The sequence below is a fragment of the Tyto alba genome, unplaced genomic scaffold (genome assembly GCF_018691265.1).
Source record: "Tyto alba isolate M040663 unplaced genomic scaffold, T.alba_DEE_v4.0 Super-Scaffold_42, whole genome shotgun sequence".
NCBI lineage: Eukaryota > Metazoa > Chordata > Aves > Strigiformes > Tytonidae > Tyto > Tyto alba.
Window position 1 is genome coordinate 30,000,321 of NW_024881318.1, and position 14,160 is coordinate 30,014,480.

At 37.6% G+C, this 14,160-nt stretch overlaps 1 protein-coding gene across 4 annotated transcripts in view; it reads right to left on the bottom strand.

Annotated features, from left to right (window-relative positions):
- Positions 1 to 14,160, bottom strand: part of IQGAP2 (IQ motif containing GTPase activating protein 2) — a 130,803-nt gene that overhangs the window by 9,864 nt on the left and 106,779 nt on the right. For all 4 annotated transcript variants that reach the window (XM_033009105.2, XM_033009104.2, XM_033009103.2 and 1 more), the window contains 12 exons: positions 13,452 to 13,622; positions 11,815 to 11,898; positions 11,057 to 11,128; positions 10,833 to 10,902; positions 10,294 to 10,502; positions 9,391 to 9,540; positions 8,414 to 8,577; positions 7,542 to 7,766; positions 6,787 to 6,927; positions 6,374 to 6,458; positions 4,544 to 4,776; positions 2,286 to 2,418 (listed from right to left, as the gene is read on the bottom strand). In XM_033009105.2, the coding sequence (XP_032864996.1) occupies positions 2,286 to 2,418; positions 4,544 to 4,776; positions 6,374 to 6,458; positions 6,787 to 6,927; positions 7,542 to 7,766; positions 8,414 to 8,577; positions 9,391 to 9,540; positions 10,294 to 10,502; positions 10,833 to 10,902; positions 11,057 to 11,128; positions 11,815 to 11,898; positions 13,452 to 13,622 (1,737 nt within the window). The remainder of the gene's footprint in view (positions 1 to 2,285; positions 2,419 to 4,543; positions 4,777 to 6,373; positions 6,459 to 6,786; positions 6,928 to 7,541; positions 7,767 to 8,413; positions 8,578 to 9,390; positions 9,541 to 10,293; positions 10,503 to 10,832; positions 10,903 to 11,056; positions 11,129 to 11,814; positions 11,899 to 13,451; positions 13,623 to 14,160) is intronic.

The following is a 14,160-nucleotide window of genomic DNA, read 5'->3' on the forward strand; positions in this document are numbered from 1 at the left end:
AACTTAGAACATGAAGAAATGAAAACAGGGTTGGTAGTCCATAGAAAGATTATCTGTTTTCTGTATATGCATTCCAGTAGCTTACAGTAGCATCAGCGATAACTTTCAGAAATTACTATATTTTTTAAGTGAGAAACCAGCTATGTAGTTCCTGATGCACAATTTCTGACAGCCTTAGAAGTTGCAGTAGATTTGTGAACATATTCACAACAATTCCTATTGCATCTGGGCACATTCTCAAAGCTTTGAGCCACAAAAATACTTGTAAGCCAAGTTAATGAGCATGAACAGGGCAGTTAACATTTTATTGAAAACAGGCTCTCTCTACCTTTGAGAAAAGTAACTTCACGCTGAGGCAGATAAAGCTAGCAGCATTAGCAAGCACTAGATTCAACAGTCCATTCCCCACAGAGGCAATATTCCTTACCCAGAGGACTGATGGGAAGTCAGTGTCATCAAGCTTCGTTGAAATTTAGCAACAGCAAAGCATGCACAGTAGGCAAAACCTCCAGAATTAACTATTCTAACCACTCCAAGTTATAGTCAGTCAAAAGTTACTGGTTACTAGAAACTTACTGACAACAAAAAATCCTTCATCCATAAAAGAAAGGCATTTCTAACATTCTTACAAAACAGAAATGAAAATTATAAGCCCATAATTATAAACTTGGTTAAAAAAATTTTCTCTCTTACATGCAGCAGCTACCCCACACCGTATGTAATGGTGACTATGATATTGTGAGAACTGCCACAGAATGAAAAGTATGTTCACAGGACAAGTTCCTTGGGTCAAAGGCAAGAAATACATGGGGAAGCACCAAAAAACAAAGGTGATGAATGCAACAGATCCCTCATATTCCAGCCACATCCTACAGAAGTATGCAATGAAAATTAAGGTTAGACAAGTGCCATGGGAGATGATGACAGAGGGCAGATTTAAGAAGTTTTTCTGAAGGTGAGTTGCACTTGACAATAGACAAAATGTTTATGCATCTCTGGTTATTCAAACTAATGTATTTTTGAAGCTTTATGACCAGAACAGAAAGTTTAATTTACACTTGCAAGGAAGGTGCAGTGCGAGAAAACAATTCAGATGAAGGTTCAGGATCTCAGAGGAACTTTAGTGGAAGAGGTGGCACATGACAAGGAGGATTGGAGGATTCACCTGGTAAATATACCACATGCAGAAAATGTATGGTCTTCAGTCCTAATTGCTTGCTTCCTCTAAGCAGTTAAGTGTGTCTAGTCATGTTAGCAAAAAAAGACTATCTCCTTGACATCCTTTGTTTAGCAATTTACTTTCATTAGATTATTTCACATTTTATAGAGTATTTTATTGGCTAATCTAAAATTGCACAGTAATACTTTGTCACATTAGGCTCAAATAATATATTAGACATGCAACAGACCTACTAAAAGGAATATTTGACCAAGACTAGAGTTTAAATGTAACCACTGGATCATAAATGTGCAAGCATAGGTCTATGCCTTAAAAAATTAAAAGAAAGAATAGGCACAAAGGCAATCCATCAAATATGTTTTTAGCAGACTAGGCTGCTAGTTTTCACCTGAACAAAGCTGTCTGGTAATGAGGTGTACTAGGAGTTGTATACTCTACCATTTCCATAGTGTCTGACAATATTTATGAGAATTTCTTTGTGGGGCCTGGGGGGTGTTGGGTTTTTTGGGGACTTTTATTTTGGGGTGGGGGGGAGGGGGCAAGGGACAGTTTGCAAGCCAGGAAACAGATAATAATATCACAGTTTTAGGGGGACCATATGGTGACACTGAACTTACACCCTAATGAATCATACTGCAGACTGCAGTTAATCTGTTCTTTAGCCATGATAAAGAGCTGGCACGATGCCACATCATCAGTCCTAAGTCAGACACTTGCATCTGCTTCCAACAAAACATATGACAGAATGCCAGTCATGAAATACACTGAATTTTCCTCTATTCCCAGAGTCAAAGGATCTTCTTCAAATTGGTGTCACTTTCTTAGTCAATACAGCAAAGTATTTGTAAATATAAATAGGTTAGAAATGTCACAACATATTAGAAAAAACAAAATATTCCTCCATCCCACTAGAAAATGTTATATTCTAATTGTTATTCAACATGATGATTTTATATGGAAGCAGTCTTCTAGGAAAAATACTCAATTCTAGATCATGTCAGAGATGAACTGAAGAAAATGTTTCAAAAGGAAGAACAAACATTAAGCCTCCCTAGAGACTGTTTCAAGTATTTAATAATCTATACACTATAGTCTGTTGACTTACTGAATGGGTATTGATAATTTCTTCAATGGAGATATATATGACAGGTTTGCTAAGGGTCACCATATCAGAGTATTCATCGATATTGAATTTCTCCTCTGGTTCAGGAACATCACATGCAGCTTGAAAAAAATTCCTAAAAGAAAATGAGAAAGACTTCAATAACTGTTCCCTATAAACTCACTTCAGCTAGCCTGTATAAAAAACCCCCACAATCAAGTCTTTGACATATGTAATTCTCTTATAATCTGCAATCTACACTTGGTGTTTGAAGTAATCTTTTGAAGGTAATGCATTTAAAACATCAATACAAATGACAATGCATTCTATCCTTCCTGGACAGCTGGAAGATTGTTTTAAAGGTAAATTTTTTTTCTCCTTATTTAACAAGGAGTTACAAAGCTTGGTAAATTTTAAACACTTATAGAAGTCTATTTGATAATCTAGAAGTTGTGAAAGGATTTTCACAGAAAGACCCTTCAATTTTATGAAGGCACTTCATAGTATGAAGTGTGATGAGAAGAAATTATTTGAAATAGCTGTATAGAATTACCATGTGTCCTACAAACATTTAAATCATTGTTACTCAGAAACTAAGCTGCTCGAACTGACAGAAAATGTGCTATTGTTTTTAAATGAAAGAATCTTGAGAGGAAACAATGGAATGTCAAAGTGTTACTTGGACATGATTGGCACATACATGGAGAGCTGAGACCTGATTCTAAGGTGGCAGCGGGTGTCTCTCCAAGCTGCCGATAGCTTCAGGGATGTGCACAGACAACTAAGAAAGAGCAAGATCCTCCTGTCAGAGGACCACTTTGTTTTCCAAAGTGAGAGGACCTGAATTGAAGCAGCTGGGAGAAACAGGGTTTTAGGTGGTTGCAGGAGCTGTCCTGCCCTCACTGGGCCAGCCCTGAACTGTTGGGGAGGATGAACATTTCAGACTCAGAGGACATTTAAAGTTGGTATTGGTAGGGGGAGGAAGGGCTGGGATTCCTCAGTTTGAAAAGCTGAGGGATATAATCAAGTTGTACATAATCACAGTGGTGTTGCATGAAATGGGTGCAAAATTAATTAATCAAATCCCACATTACTGGTGCAAGGGGGTATGCAATGAAAACTACCAGGAAAATATTAATTTCAAATAAATGAAAGGAAGAACTGTTTTAACCAACAGGTAGCAAATTTCTGAATGTTGCTACAGGAGGGAGTCGTGGACAGATTATCTCAAAGTTTTAAGAAGGGTTTGGACAAATTCCTGCACAAATTCATAAATGCACAGTAAAAGATCTAGGTTGGTAGTTTTTAACATAGCTAATATTGCAGTTGCTTGGTGAGTACAAGGGGAATGGGCAGATGAGAGGAGTCACTGTTGATGTCTAAGGAGGCTTCAGTTAAAATACAGAGCTCAGTCACTCAGAGACTAATTTTTATATAAAGTTAGCTTAATTAGGAGAGAGATTCTTATTTTTGTAGTTACCAAAGGGCCAGCTAGGAGTAGGCTCTCTCTTTCATTAACATCTGTTATTCTTGTTATAACACTTTCTACCCAGTTGTTTCATGTTTATGTCATGCCCTTAAATACTTCAATAAACAGAATGACTAAGTTTAAGTATCTTTGTATTCATGGAGGATCTCTCAATGAAACCCATTATATGAACAGTGCATTTGTTTTCTTAAAGGGCAGATACTAAAGATAGACGTTCTGAAAGTGAGTTGTCACAAGACTCAACAGCACTTCAAAATAATAGCAATCACCCCAAAAGATGGGCAGTAATCCCAAAGAACTAGTGTCCCAGAGTGTAGCAAAACATGCAATTTCCTGTGACAATGAAAGATGAAAGAATAAAATCTGCAGGGAATATCTTAGCAAAAATGAAAGAGTAAAACCAAACTGCAACCTTTTCTTGAGCAATAACTTTTTTCTTTAGACAAAACATTCAGCTGTCCTCCTGACCAAAGAAAACATTATTTCTGCTGGATAATGAATCACCCCACACTGCTCACAATCTGTGTTTGTAGTAAGGAAGCCTTACTGCAACCAAGACAGCAGACATGATTGGTTCTCAGAGTAATGCCCAAGCAGAAATACAATGTGTTACTCCTGCTTCAACTTCCTCAGCAGTGAGAATTTCTCTGCGGCTAATCACTCAACATTTTTAACTCTAAGCAGGGAATTCCTATAAATGAGAAGTCCACCTGCCTTGCTCATCCTAGAGGAGAGATCTTACTGTGTAAGTATTTTTAAGAGCTCTGCATACCTGAACTTCTGGTACGTCAGTGAGAGGTAAGTGTTCATAGATGATAGATGTTCACTCTCTCCTTCAAAGAGTTTGTTAGAAGCAGCGTGCTGAAGGACTTTTGCCACACAGCCCAGGTTCCTCCTCTGGTCAGGGTGTATCTGGCCCCCAGCTGTCATATCAATTATATCAAAACCATCAGGAGCAACGATGGCAGGGTTCATGTAGCGATAGTACAGGAGATTTCCAACAATCTAAAAGAAAAGTTTAAGAGATTTTTCCCCTTGCATGCAGTAATTACATTTTACAAAACATGATCAATCATTTGTACTTCTGAATTAGATGACAGGAACTGGTGCTAGAACCACCTCTAAGACATATGTGTTACCTATGTGGCCAACTGAAAGAGCCTGTGATCTTTTAAGATGTGCCTCTCACAACACCTCAGTGAACATCAGTTATGGACATTTACAACCACATTTCAGTTTGGTGCTGGCTTTAGATCAGCTAATGCAAGGCACTGAGTTTAACACAAAGACAAAGACAAATATAACTCTTGTTTCTTCCAAATTTTGCAAGGTTCAGCCACAGAGGCTCATTGTCTCGAGTGCTACAGATATCTGCCAGCATTAAATGCATTCATTGACAAGGGACTCACTGTTTCTCATGAGGACTCCATGCAGCCCCAAAAGACTAGAGAACAGATTTGCCAAACTGCAACTTCTATAATGATATTAGAGTAACTTGTATTTTGCAGATGGTACCTTCAAACCATTCCTGATCTCAGAAACAGGTAGGACTTCTCTTTCTCAACTTTGCCTTAGCTTATGTGTAGTCACCTGCAGAACTTCAAATTTACTCATTTAAAGGCTTTCAATTGGGTGCCTTATACTCCATTTGTTACCTTTTTTTTTTTCCTGTAAATTGAGCAACGCTTTAATCTGCATAACTGGACTGATGGACAGAAGTGCTCCATAAATGTTACTTGCAAGGACTTCAATGCATTGTTAAAACACACAAAAACAGAATTAATTTTTCAGTTGAGTTTGACATCCTCTAGTCACCAGCATATATATATATATATATGTATATATATAAAAAACACAAAAAACCCCCAACAAAAATCCAAACTACTGAATGGTATCTTTTTGAAGAATAATAGGGAAGATTTATTGAAATGAATACCTTGAAATTTTAGAACTATTTCATTAAACACTAATGAAAGCATCTTTATTTTAGTAAAAATAGTTCTAATTCGAGAGAGTTGTCAGTATCTCAGCTGGCTGGAAGGCTTATGGAGCAATTCCCCTAAGCCCTCTGAAGATGCACCATGGCTGTGGTAGGTTAGAATGGCCAGTATGCTGGTACCATGCCTATCACTCACACTTTACTTTTCAGCCTGTACAAATGTAATTCCTACAACTTTTACAAGCATCTTAAGTATAATGCAATGATCTACTTGCAATTAATTTTTAGAACATTTCCTCACTGTATTTAAATTACAACATTAACACAATTTAAAAAAAGTCATTATGTTTGAATATGTTAACAACTTCGGGGCGGGAGGGTGGAGTAGAATGAAAACCTCCAACTTTCTAAGAACAGTTAACTCTATCCAAATGAGGTTGAACACTGTCTTCCATGAGAATTGCTGAGCACCCAGATTAAGATAGCTAGTTTGTGGCAACAGAATTCCCTTCTCCTCCCCTACCACCACCTCTTTGCAATCCAAATGCCAAATATCTTCAGTAAATGCTGATGTTCTCGGTTCCTTAGAATGCCAAGTGTTAATGACAAAACCCTTTGGCATTAAAAGAATAAGCTGTTGGCAATTTGCCCTCAGAAATATACCTTTAATAGTTCATCTTCTGTTGCATCTGGGAACTTCTCATGGAGTGAGCTCTTCAGAACCTTGGCTATATATCTCATACCATAACTACATGTAGAAGAGATAAAAAGGAGAAATTTTAGAAAGACTTAAATAAAACATAAAACAATCATTCTAGTAATCCAAATTACTGCCTTTTTCCTCAGCCCCTTAAAACACAAAATAAGATGGTAATGGAAAATACAAATAGTTTCAAGTACAGCGAGATATTCAGGAGGTTGATAAAGTGGAGAAACCACTCCCTCTACTGGAGAAGTAATTTGAGAGGCAAGTATCACAAGCCGTGTAACTTGCAAGGATCCCCACCACTGTATTTCAAGTGAAGCTTCATTGTGCACATGAACTGCAGCTTGGAGAGTCTTAACTGAGCACTTACGGCATCATATTGAGAGAAGAGAATATGGATGCGAGAACCTTGTCAGTTACTGCTCTCAAACTCTGAATCGATGATTCCAGTCTACTGACCACCTCTGTGTGTGTTAATGCTTGTTCTGTGGTTACATCATATGGCAATTTGCTGCAAAACAAAAGTTATTGAACTAGGCTAAATGTATTTGAGAATAAAATACATTTATTTTTTTTCTTCATAAGGGCCATTAGTGAACAGGAAAAAAAAAAATCAGAAAAGTATACCTGAAGTTGGCTAAGTAACAAAAGCCTCAAGAAACATTAACTCCATTTATTTGGACGGGGGCTGTGTGTTTAGGTGGGGGTGCACATGCCATCATTTACCTTCCCTTAATTACAACAGGGAAATCCTAATTTAAAGACATGCATCTCCACATCTCAGTCCCAGCATAGCTCCTCAAAAGTCTGGGACACTACTAACAGGCTGTTATAAAACATGGGAAAAAGGCTATAAATTCTTCCATGACAATCTTTATAAGCGTAGTAAACTAAGTAATTGACTTTTGAACTTCATGATCAGGAAAGTGGTCTCTTTACTGTTAAGAACAGGTCAGAGTACCTGTTTTTCAAGCACCTGTCCCCAAAAACTCTCATTGTGCTGCAGGAAGATGGGGAAGAGATGAGAAGGCACAAGTGCAATTTGTCTGACAAGGAAAGTGAGAACAGGACTGAAGGATCACTCAACTATTTAAATGGTACGATATGTCCAGCTTGCTCACTCACCTGGCCTCACCAGTCTGCATTTCTAGCTGATTTACCCATGACTTGTACACATCCACAGGACTAGTGTTGATTATGAGGGACTTGTCTTCCATGATCTCCTTTACCACCGGTGCCAGGAGCTGGCGTAGAGTGTTTTGTCCACGAGCACCTCGATTGAAGCTGACTACCATCTTGATGACGGTGGGGTTTCCAGTAACAATATCCTGTATCTGGTCTACCTTAGAGCTGTGTAAAGAACAGAAGAGTTCTCAGTTCTGACTTACATATGCACTTATCCATGTTTTCAAAACCCACACCTTTAAAATTATCCAATTTCTATGTTCAAACATGTTTATACAGTTTATTTCTTAGGCTTTCATATAAAACAAGATTATAGAAACTACTACCCGAACTCGATAGTTGTTATAATAATGTCCCCGGAACATAGCATAGTTAGCGGCAGCTAATATAAACCTAATTCACACCCAGATACCCATTCAGCAAACACCTGTTAAAGGCATAAAATAAGATTTTATTGTTTCAGGATAAGCCACCATTCTCCACTTACAGAACATACATTTATATAGGGAAAGAAAAGGCTTTCTCCACCCTTATATACTCAAGTACAAAAGAAACCTGAGTGTCTGATTTTTTTCAAGTGTTTTTTTGTACAAAAATATTGTCCAACAGAGAAAGATTTTTTTTTTTTTTCTGAAGTGGAAATAGCCTGAATTAATGAATAAATTACCCTGAAAATAAGTTTATCTAGTAATAAAAATATGTATACAATTTTACAGCAGTTTAAAGGTTAACCATAAAAATTTTTTAGATATGAAGTATTCATTGAACTGTCTGTAACACAAATTAATCAGTCTTCTTCTGAGTGCACATACTTTATCTCCTCTTCTAGAGCAGTTTTGAAGAGCTTGAGAAGCAGATATTCTTCTCGCTGGTTGGAAGCATAGTTGTATAGAGTGAAGATGACCGTATCCATAAACTTTGTTGATTTGTTTTGTGGCATCTGGAAAATCAGCTTCGCCAGATACATGGGATTAGTCTACGAAACAAACAAATGACTTAAATACTATTGTGCAGGACCAACTACCTCCAACTTGGGGGGAAGCTATCTCTGCATTTCCATAAACACCAAAAGTATTTATGTCGATTCCCATATATGTCACTTTTCCACCATGGCTTTACTTTTTTTTTTTTTTCCCCTGAATCCTAACGCATAAGAAACACTGAATAATGCACAATTAGATATCTGTGAGCAGGAACAGTAAGGATTTTAACTGTAGTCTCCGAACTGTACCTCTGTGCATCAGGTTTATGTATCCGATGACAATGACAATTTACCAAGTAACAATGGCTATCTACCAAGAAGACATTGCATACTAGATGTCCACTTAAGTATTAGAGGGAATCTGCTCTAGGAAGATCTAAAATTCTTCTAAAAAACATCAGTGAGATGAGATAAAAAGAGCACAAGAACAGATGCGTTATAGGCTGTCAGCTGTACAGCAGACAACTTCCACCATATATAATGCACAGTAATAGTGACAGTAACTTACAAAGACTAAAAAATACATGGAGGAAAACATTTCTCTTTGGCTTCAGTATGGACTGAATTTATTATTGGAAAAAAAAAACCACAAACAAACAGGTATATTTTTTTGCACAGTTTAAAGACAGCAAGGATTTTCTCAATCACAGAAAATACTAGAAGTTGATAGTAGTATTTACTGCTGTCTGCACATTACTTTGGAAAACTTTCCATAAGCACTACTACAATCACTAAAACAACACAAGCAATATATTTCTAATTTTTATTCAGCAATTTGCTGGCATGTTAATGTTTACATTGATTTACCTGTAGAAGGTAGAATAAATGTTGATAAGCCTCCAGTTTTTTTCTTCTCTCTTTACTCAAACCTTTGATACCCTGTTTGTCAACCATAACCATCTCTTCCAGCTGACTTTTGCTCTTTTTGTTAAGTTTCTTACTGTGCAACACCACATCCTGCAGACAGATGATCAAAAGTCTGGATTATATATACACAAAAAAAAAGGCAAATTGGAAAAATTACCATTTTCCCAACAATGTTAAAGGCCGTTGGAGGAATATCACATTTATTAGTAACTTTGTATATTTTGCTGCTCTATTCACTAACCAGTCTTTCGAACATCTTTATTTTGTCAACTGTACGGCTTGCCAAGAATGACCATCTGGGAAATTTGATCTCATGCACAGACTCATTCATCATTTAGTTTACAATGAACAAGCTCGCAAATATGATCAGAAATCTACTCCATTCTACCACAGAAAAGATTCTTAAAATCTGCCAAGCAATTACTATTGTCCACAAGTAGCATAACAAAGAACAACATTCAGTAGGAAACTGATATACCACTCAGGACAACAGAACAACTTCTACCACAAGGTATTTCAACAAGATCACTTAAGATATTAAAAAAAAAAAAGTGCTTAATTTACCAGGTATATTTCAACTGAGGGTGACCAAGCACTGGCACAGGCTGCTCAGAGAGGCTGTGGAGTCTCCACCCTTGGAGATATTCAAAAACTGTCTGGGCATGGTCCTGGGCAACCTGCTCTGCGTGACCCTGTTTGAGCAGGGAGGGCCTTGACCAGATACCCTCCCAGAGGTCCCCCCTCCAGCCTCAACCATGTTGTGATTGTGTAATCCTGAGCTCCTCCAACACAGGAAATTGCCCAGTGCATGCTACCAAGGAAGCCTGAACAGAGCCTGCTGACCTGAAGAGTGATTCTGTTTTTCACCAGCAATCCAATCTTTATATCCATTAAGTTCAAGTCCTTCTCCAGCTGTTGATTGGATCGAATTTTTGTAACCACTTCTTCCCTTAACCTTGTTACTTCTAGTTCTTCTTGAAAGTCTAAGTCACTTTGGTCCAAGAGGTAGGCAAATTTGCGCAGGACTGTCAAAGGTGGATTTTCAGCACCAACTATAGTTGAAGTAAACAGGCTTGTTAGTTGACATAATACTGAACACCCCTAAAACCCTCAGAAAACTGATCACTGCGCAGAAAATTTTGGAACTGCAGAGAGAAGTTTATGCCAGTTAGAACAATATTCTTGTCATACTGTCTAAGTACAGCTATCCAAAATAGTTTCAGCTGTAAAACAATTGGTTTACAAACACTTGCACCTTTTGCTTTTGAAGGGGAACAGGAGGCAGAAATCTTGTGTGAAACTTAAAAAAAAAAAAAAAAAAAAGACTGAACACAGTAACATGCTTCTCCCCAAATATACAACATTCAACTGTTACCACTTACTTAGTGTTCTGTAGTCCTCTCTGGCTTTGTTTGCTCTGAGAAATGCTTGTATCTTCACAATTTCATCATTCTGGATTAGGCAAAAGAATCTAGTTATGACACATTTCTGCTTAGAAACACACTGCGTAACCTGCACCCTCTTTCCCGAGATTCCCCAAACTGCCCATGCAGTCACATTACCTTATTTCAGTGCTTCATGTTCAAAATAGAGGAAAAGGACTTACATGATCCTTGAAGTATTGCAGCCGTTTCCTATAAGATCTCTTTGCTAGCCACATTTTGACCCATGACTGAATCTGAAAATTAAGTAAAATTAACTGGAAACTTAGCAGACATTGCACAAATTGATTTGTGCATGTCTGTGTGTGCTCCTCTTCTGCAGGCATGCTGTCCTCTTACGCTTGGTGCTGTATATGACTGCACCACTGGGCTCCTATAGCCCAGTGACCAGATTAATGGACTTCTACTGAAATAGCACGTTGAGTTCAAGGGTCTACTACCCATGTGTAGCATTATCTTTGGAAGTAATTCCTACCTTCAAGTCTCAGCTCTCAGTTGTAAACCAGTCTCCTTCAGAGACAGAAGATCAACATCACATCTACGATCTATGATCTACTCATGACATAGCATCCCATTAGCATCTCAGAAAAGTGAACGTTTTTCAGACAGATAGATTTGACAGCTTTTATTAAAATTATAACACATCGTAAACTCAAATATTTTCTAATTTAGTATTATGGAGAGGGAAACTTAGGGAAATCTCTATTATGAGCCATTCAAGTTCAACAAAGCCTGATAGAAGTCAAACACAGAGCTTTCAAGGAGCAATTTAGTTAAGCTGTCAAAAAATTTTCAATACAATGCAAAGTTCTGGACTACAGGTTTCTGCAGTTTGTGTTCCTACTCTTTGATTCCCACAGGGTGGAGGACCAGGACAAGGGATAAAGCATACTCAGGCCCCAAAACACAGTGGAGATCTTACCTTAACAATTGCAGCAACATTGCTTTGAAGCACCTTTAATCTGTCAACATAGCTTTTCCTTTGTTTGAATCCTTTCCAGAAAGCCTATTTATAAAAGGCAGGAGACCACTATTATTAATAAGAAACTAATATTAATTAAAATCTACATATATACATTAAAATCATTAACAGTATTTATCTTGTAGAAAAAAACTGCCAGTGGAATAAAAAGACAATTAAACTGTAAGTAAATTTGTCTCTATTTTTAAGATGCTGTGATACATTTTGTGTTAATTTTGGCCAATCTTGGTGCAAATAGTTTGTTGTCCAATGTAATTTCCTTCCCTTCCCTGAAGCTATCCTTACTATTATCACTGGTACACCCACAGCTTTTAGGATCCTAGTCACTGGCTTCATCCCAAACAGGGAAGACTCTGCCAGCTCTTGCCTATTGCATCTAAACACTCTTCCCTACCTAACTAGACACACAGTGTTCTTAGCCTAACATCTTTCCCAAGTCTCTGTCCTTCCAGAGTCACTCAGGACCATCTTGTATCACAGATAACAACCTCCCAATTTCCTCACTTGGCTCTCCCTTTGCTAGCTCAGAAGCAAACTCTTGGCAAGGAACCCAATGATAGGAACACTGTCTTTACCATATTTTGCCTTTCATCTCTATCCAGCCAGTCACACCAGCCTTGTCCTCTACTTGTCTTTTCACATGTCATTTATATTTTAATGTCCATAGAAAATAATCAGAGAACAACTTTATTTACCTACATTGTTCCATACTTTTGAAACTGTTCACAAACCCCAAATTCCTTAAAGAACAGAATGGTCCTTTACTGGGCTCAAACACTATGCCAGAAAACAGAAAAGCAATCCCAGTGATGGCTGCTAGTGATAAAGATATTTATCACCATGAACTGTTAAATTAAACTAATATAGATTAAAAAAATCAGTTGTACATTTTTCTGTTTTATGTGTATGTGTGTTGATGGATTGTTTTTCAAGACTGGAATAAATTGCTTCTAACAGGAGATGGCTATTTCACTATTTAAAAGCAGTGTGCATGCATTTGTCAGCATTCACACCCTCAACAGAAAATTTCCTTTATACTCCTGTTAGAGTTCGGCAAACTGAAGACATCCAAGAAATACTGCCAGAGCCTGGGAATGCCAGGGCAGCTGCCACTCCCTACCCAGCTATGACTTCATGGAGCAGAGGCAAACCACTTCCAGGTGGGGATAGTCTAGAAAGGAATGTATTTCTTAAGTCATGTTTTGCCAAGGAATTTTTGTCTTGATACTCAGCAAATACCTTCTGATCTTGTACTGTGCATAGTTAGGTGTACCATGCAAAACCTAAGCACCTCAGAATAAAGCCAGGGCTATGTATTTCTGAGCTTCTTCCACTGAAGTAACTTAGACTGCAGATGGATATGATCCTTTCTTTTAAAACTGGATATCTGCTATTTAAAAGCACAATTACTTCAATAAGGACAAGAACATATTTGGTGATATAGAAGCTTGAACTACTGCTAATGAAAACGGTGAGACAGACCTATTTGAGAATTTTATCAGTGGTAGTAATCAGCCACATTTGTCACATGCAGAAAGTTGCTCAAGCCATGTTACCTTCCTGTTCTAGAACAATACCTGTATTTTGATGGCAGATGGTTCCTGGTTTTGAAGGTATGCTTTTCTCTCTTGATAACTTTTTCTGCCTAAGAATCCCCTTGCTCGGGCTTGCAGCTGAACAATCAGATTTTCATTAGCAAGCCACAGCTGCTCTCGATTGTAATCTGCTGTAACTTGCCCAACAACGCTCTGTTAAGAGATCATGGAAAAAGGGAATTTAAAAGCAAAAAACTTCAAGCCAACGCCATCCTGGAATTTGGTCTGTATTCTCTCCATCTGTAGAGCTCACATTCATCATGCCCAGACTCCTCTGATTTATCCCTAGATTTTAATCAGTATGAAGAAGAGGTACTTTGTTACCACTTAATTTTATATGAAGGGTAACTGAAGTCCTTTCAAGCCTCAATTATTCAACTGGATATGCTATTTTAAGAGAGGGGGTTTTTTTTAAACTTTGGGAGAATTTGGCTTTCCTAATACTTAAAAATTTTTGTAGAAGTCAGTTGTTTAGAAATACTAACTGAATCAGGAAGCTCTCAAGAGAAACATACTCCAATATTGCTACTTTGTTCTAAATTATATTTCATGCTAACACAAAAACTCTACAGTAAGGGAGTTTAAGTATCACACTTGTCCTGTTGAACTTGGAGATACAAGAATGTTGACAGTTTAGATTTAAATGTAAAACAGTGCTTCTACCTGCCCCCAAATACATAATGAAATTCCT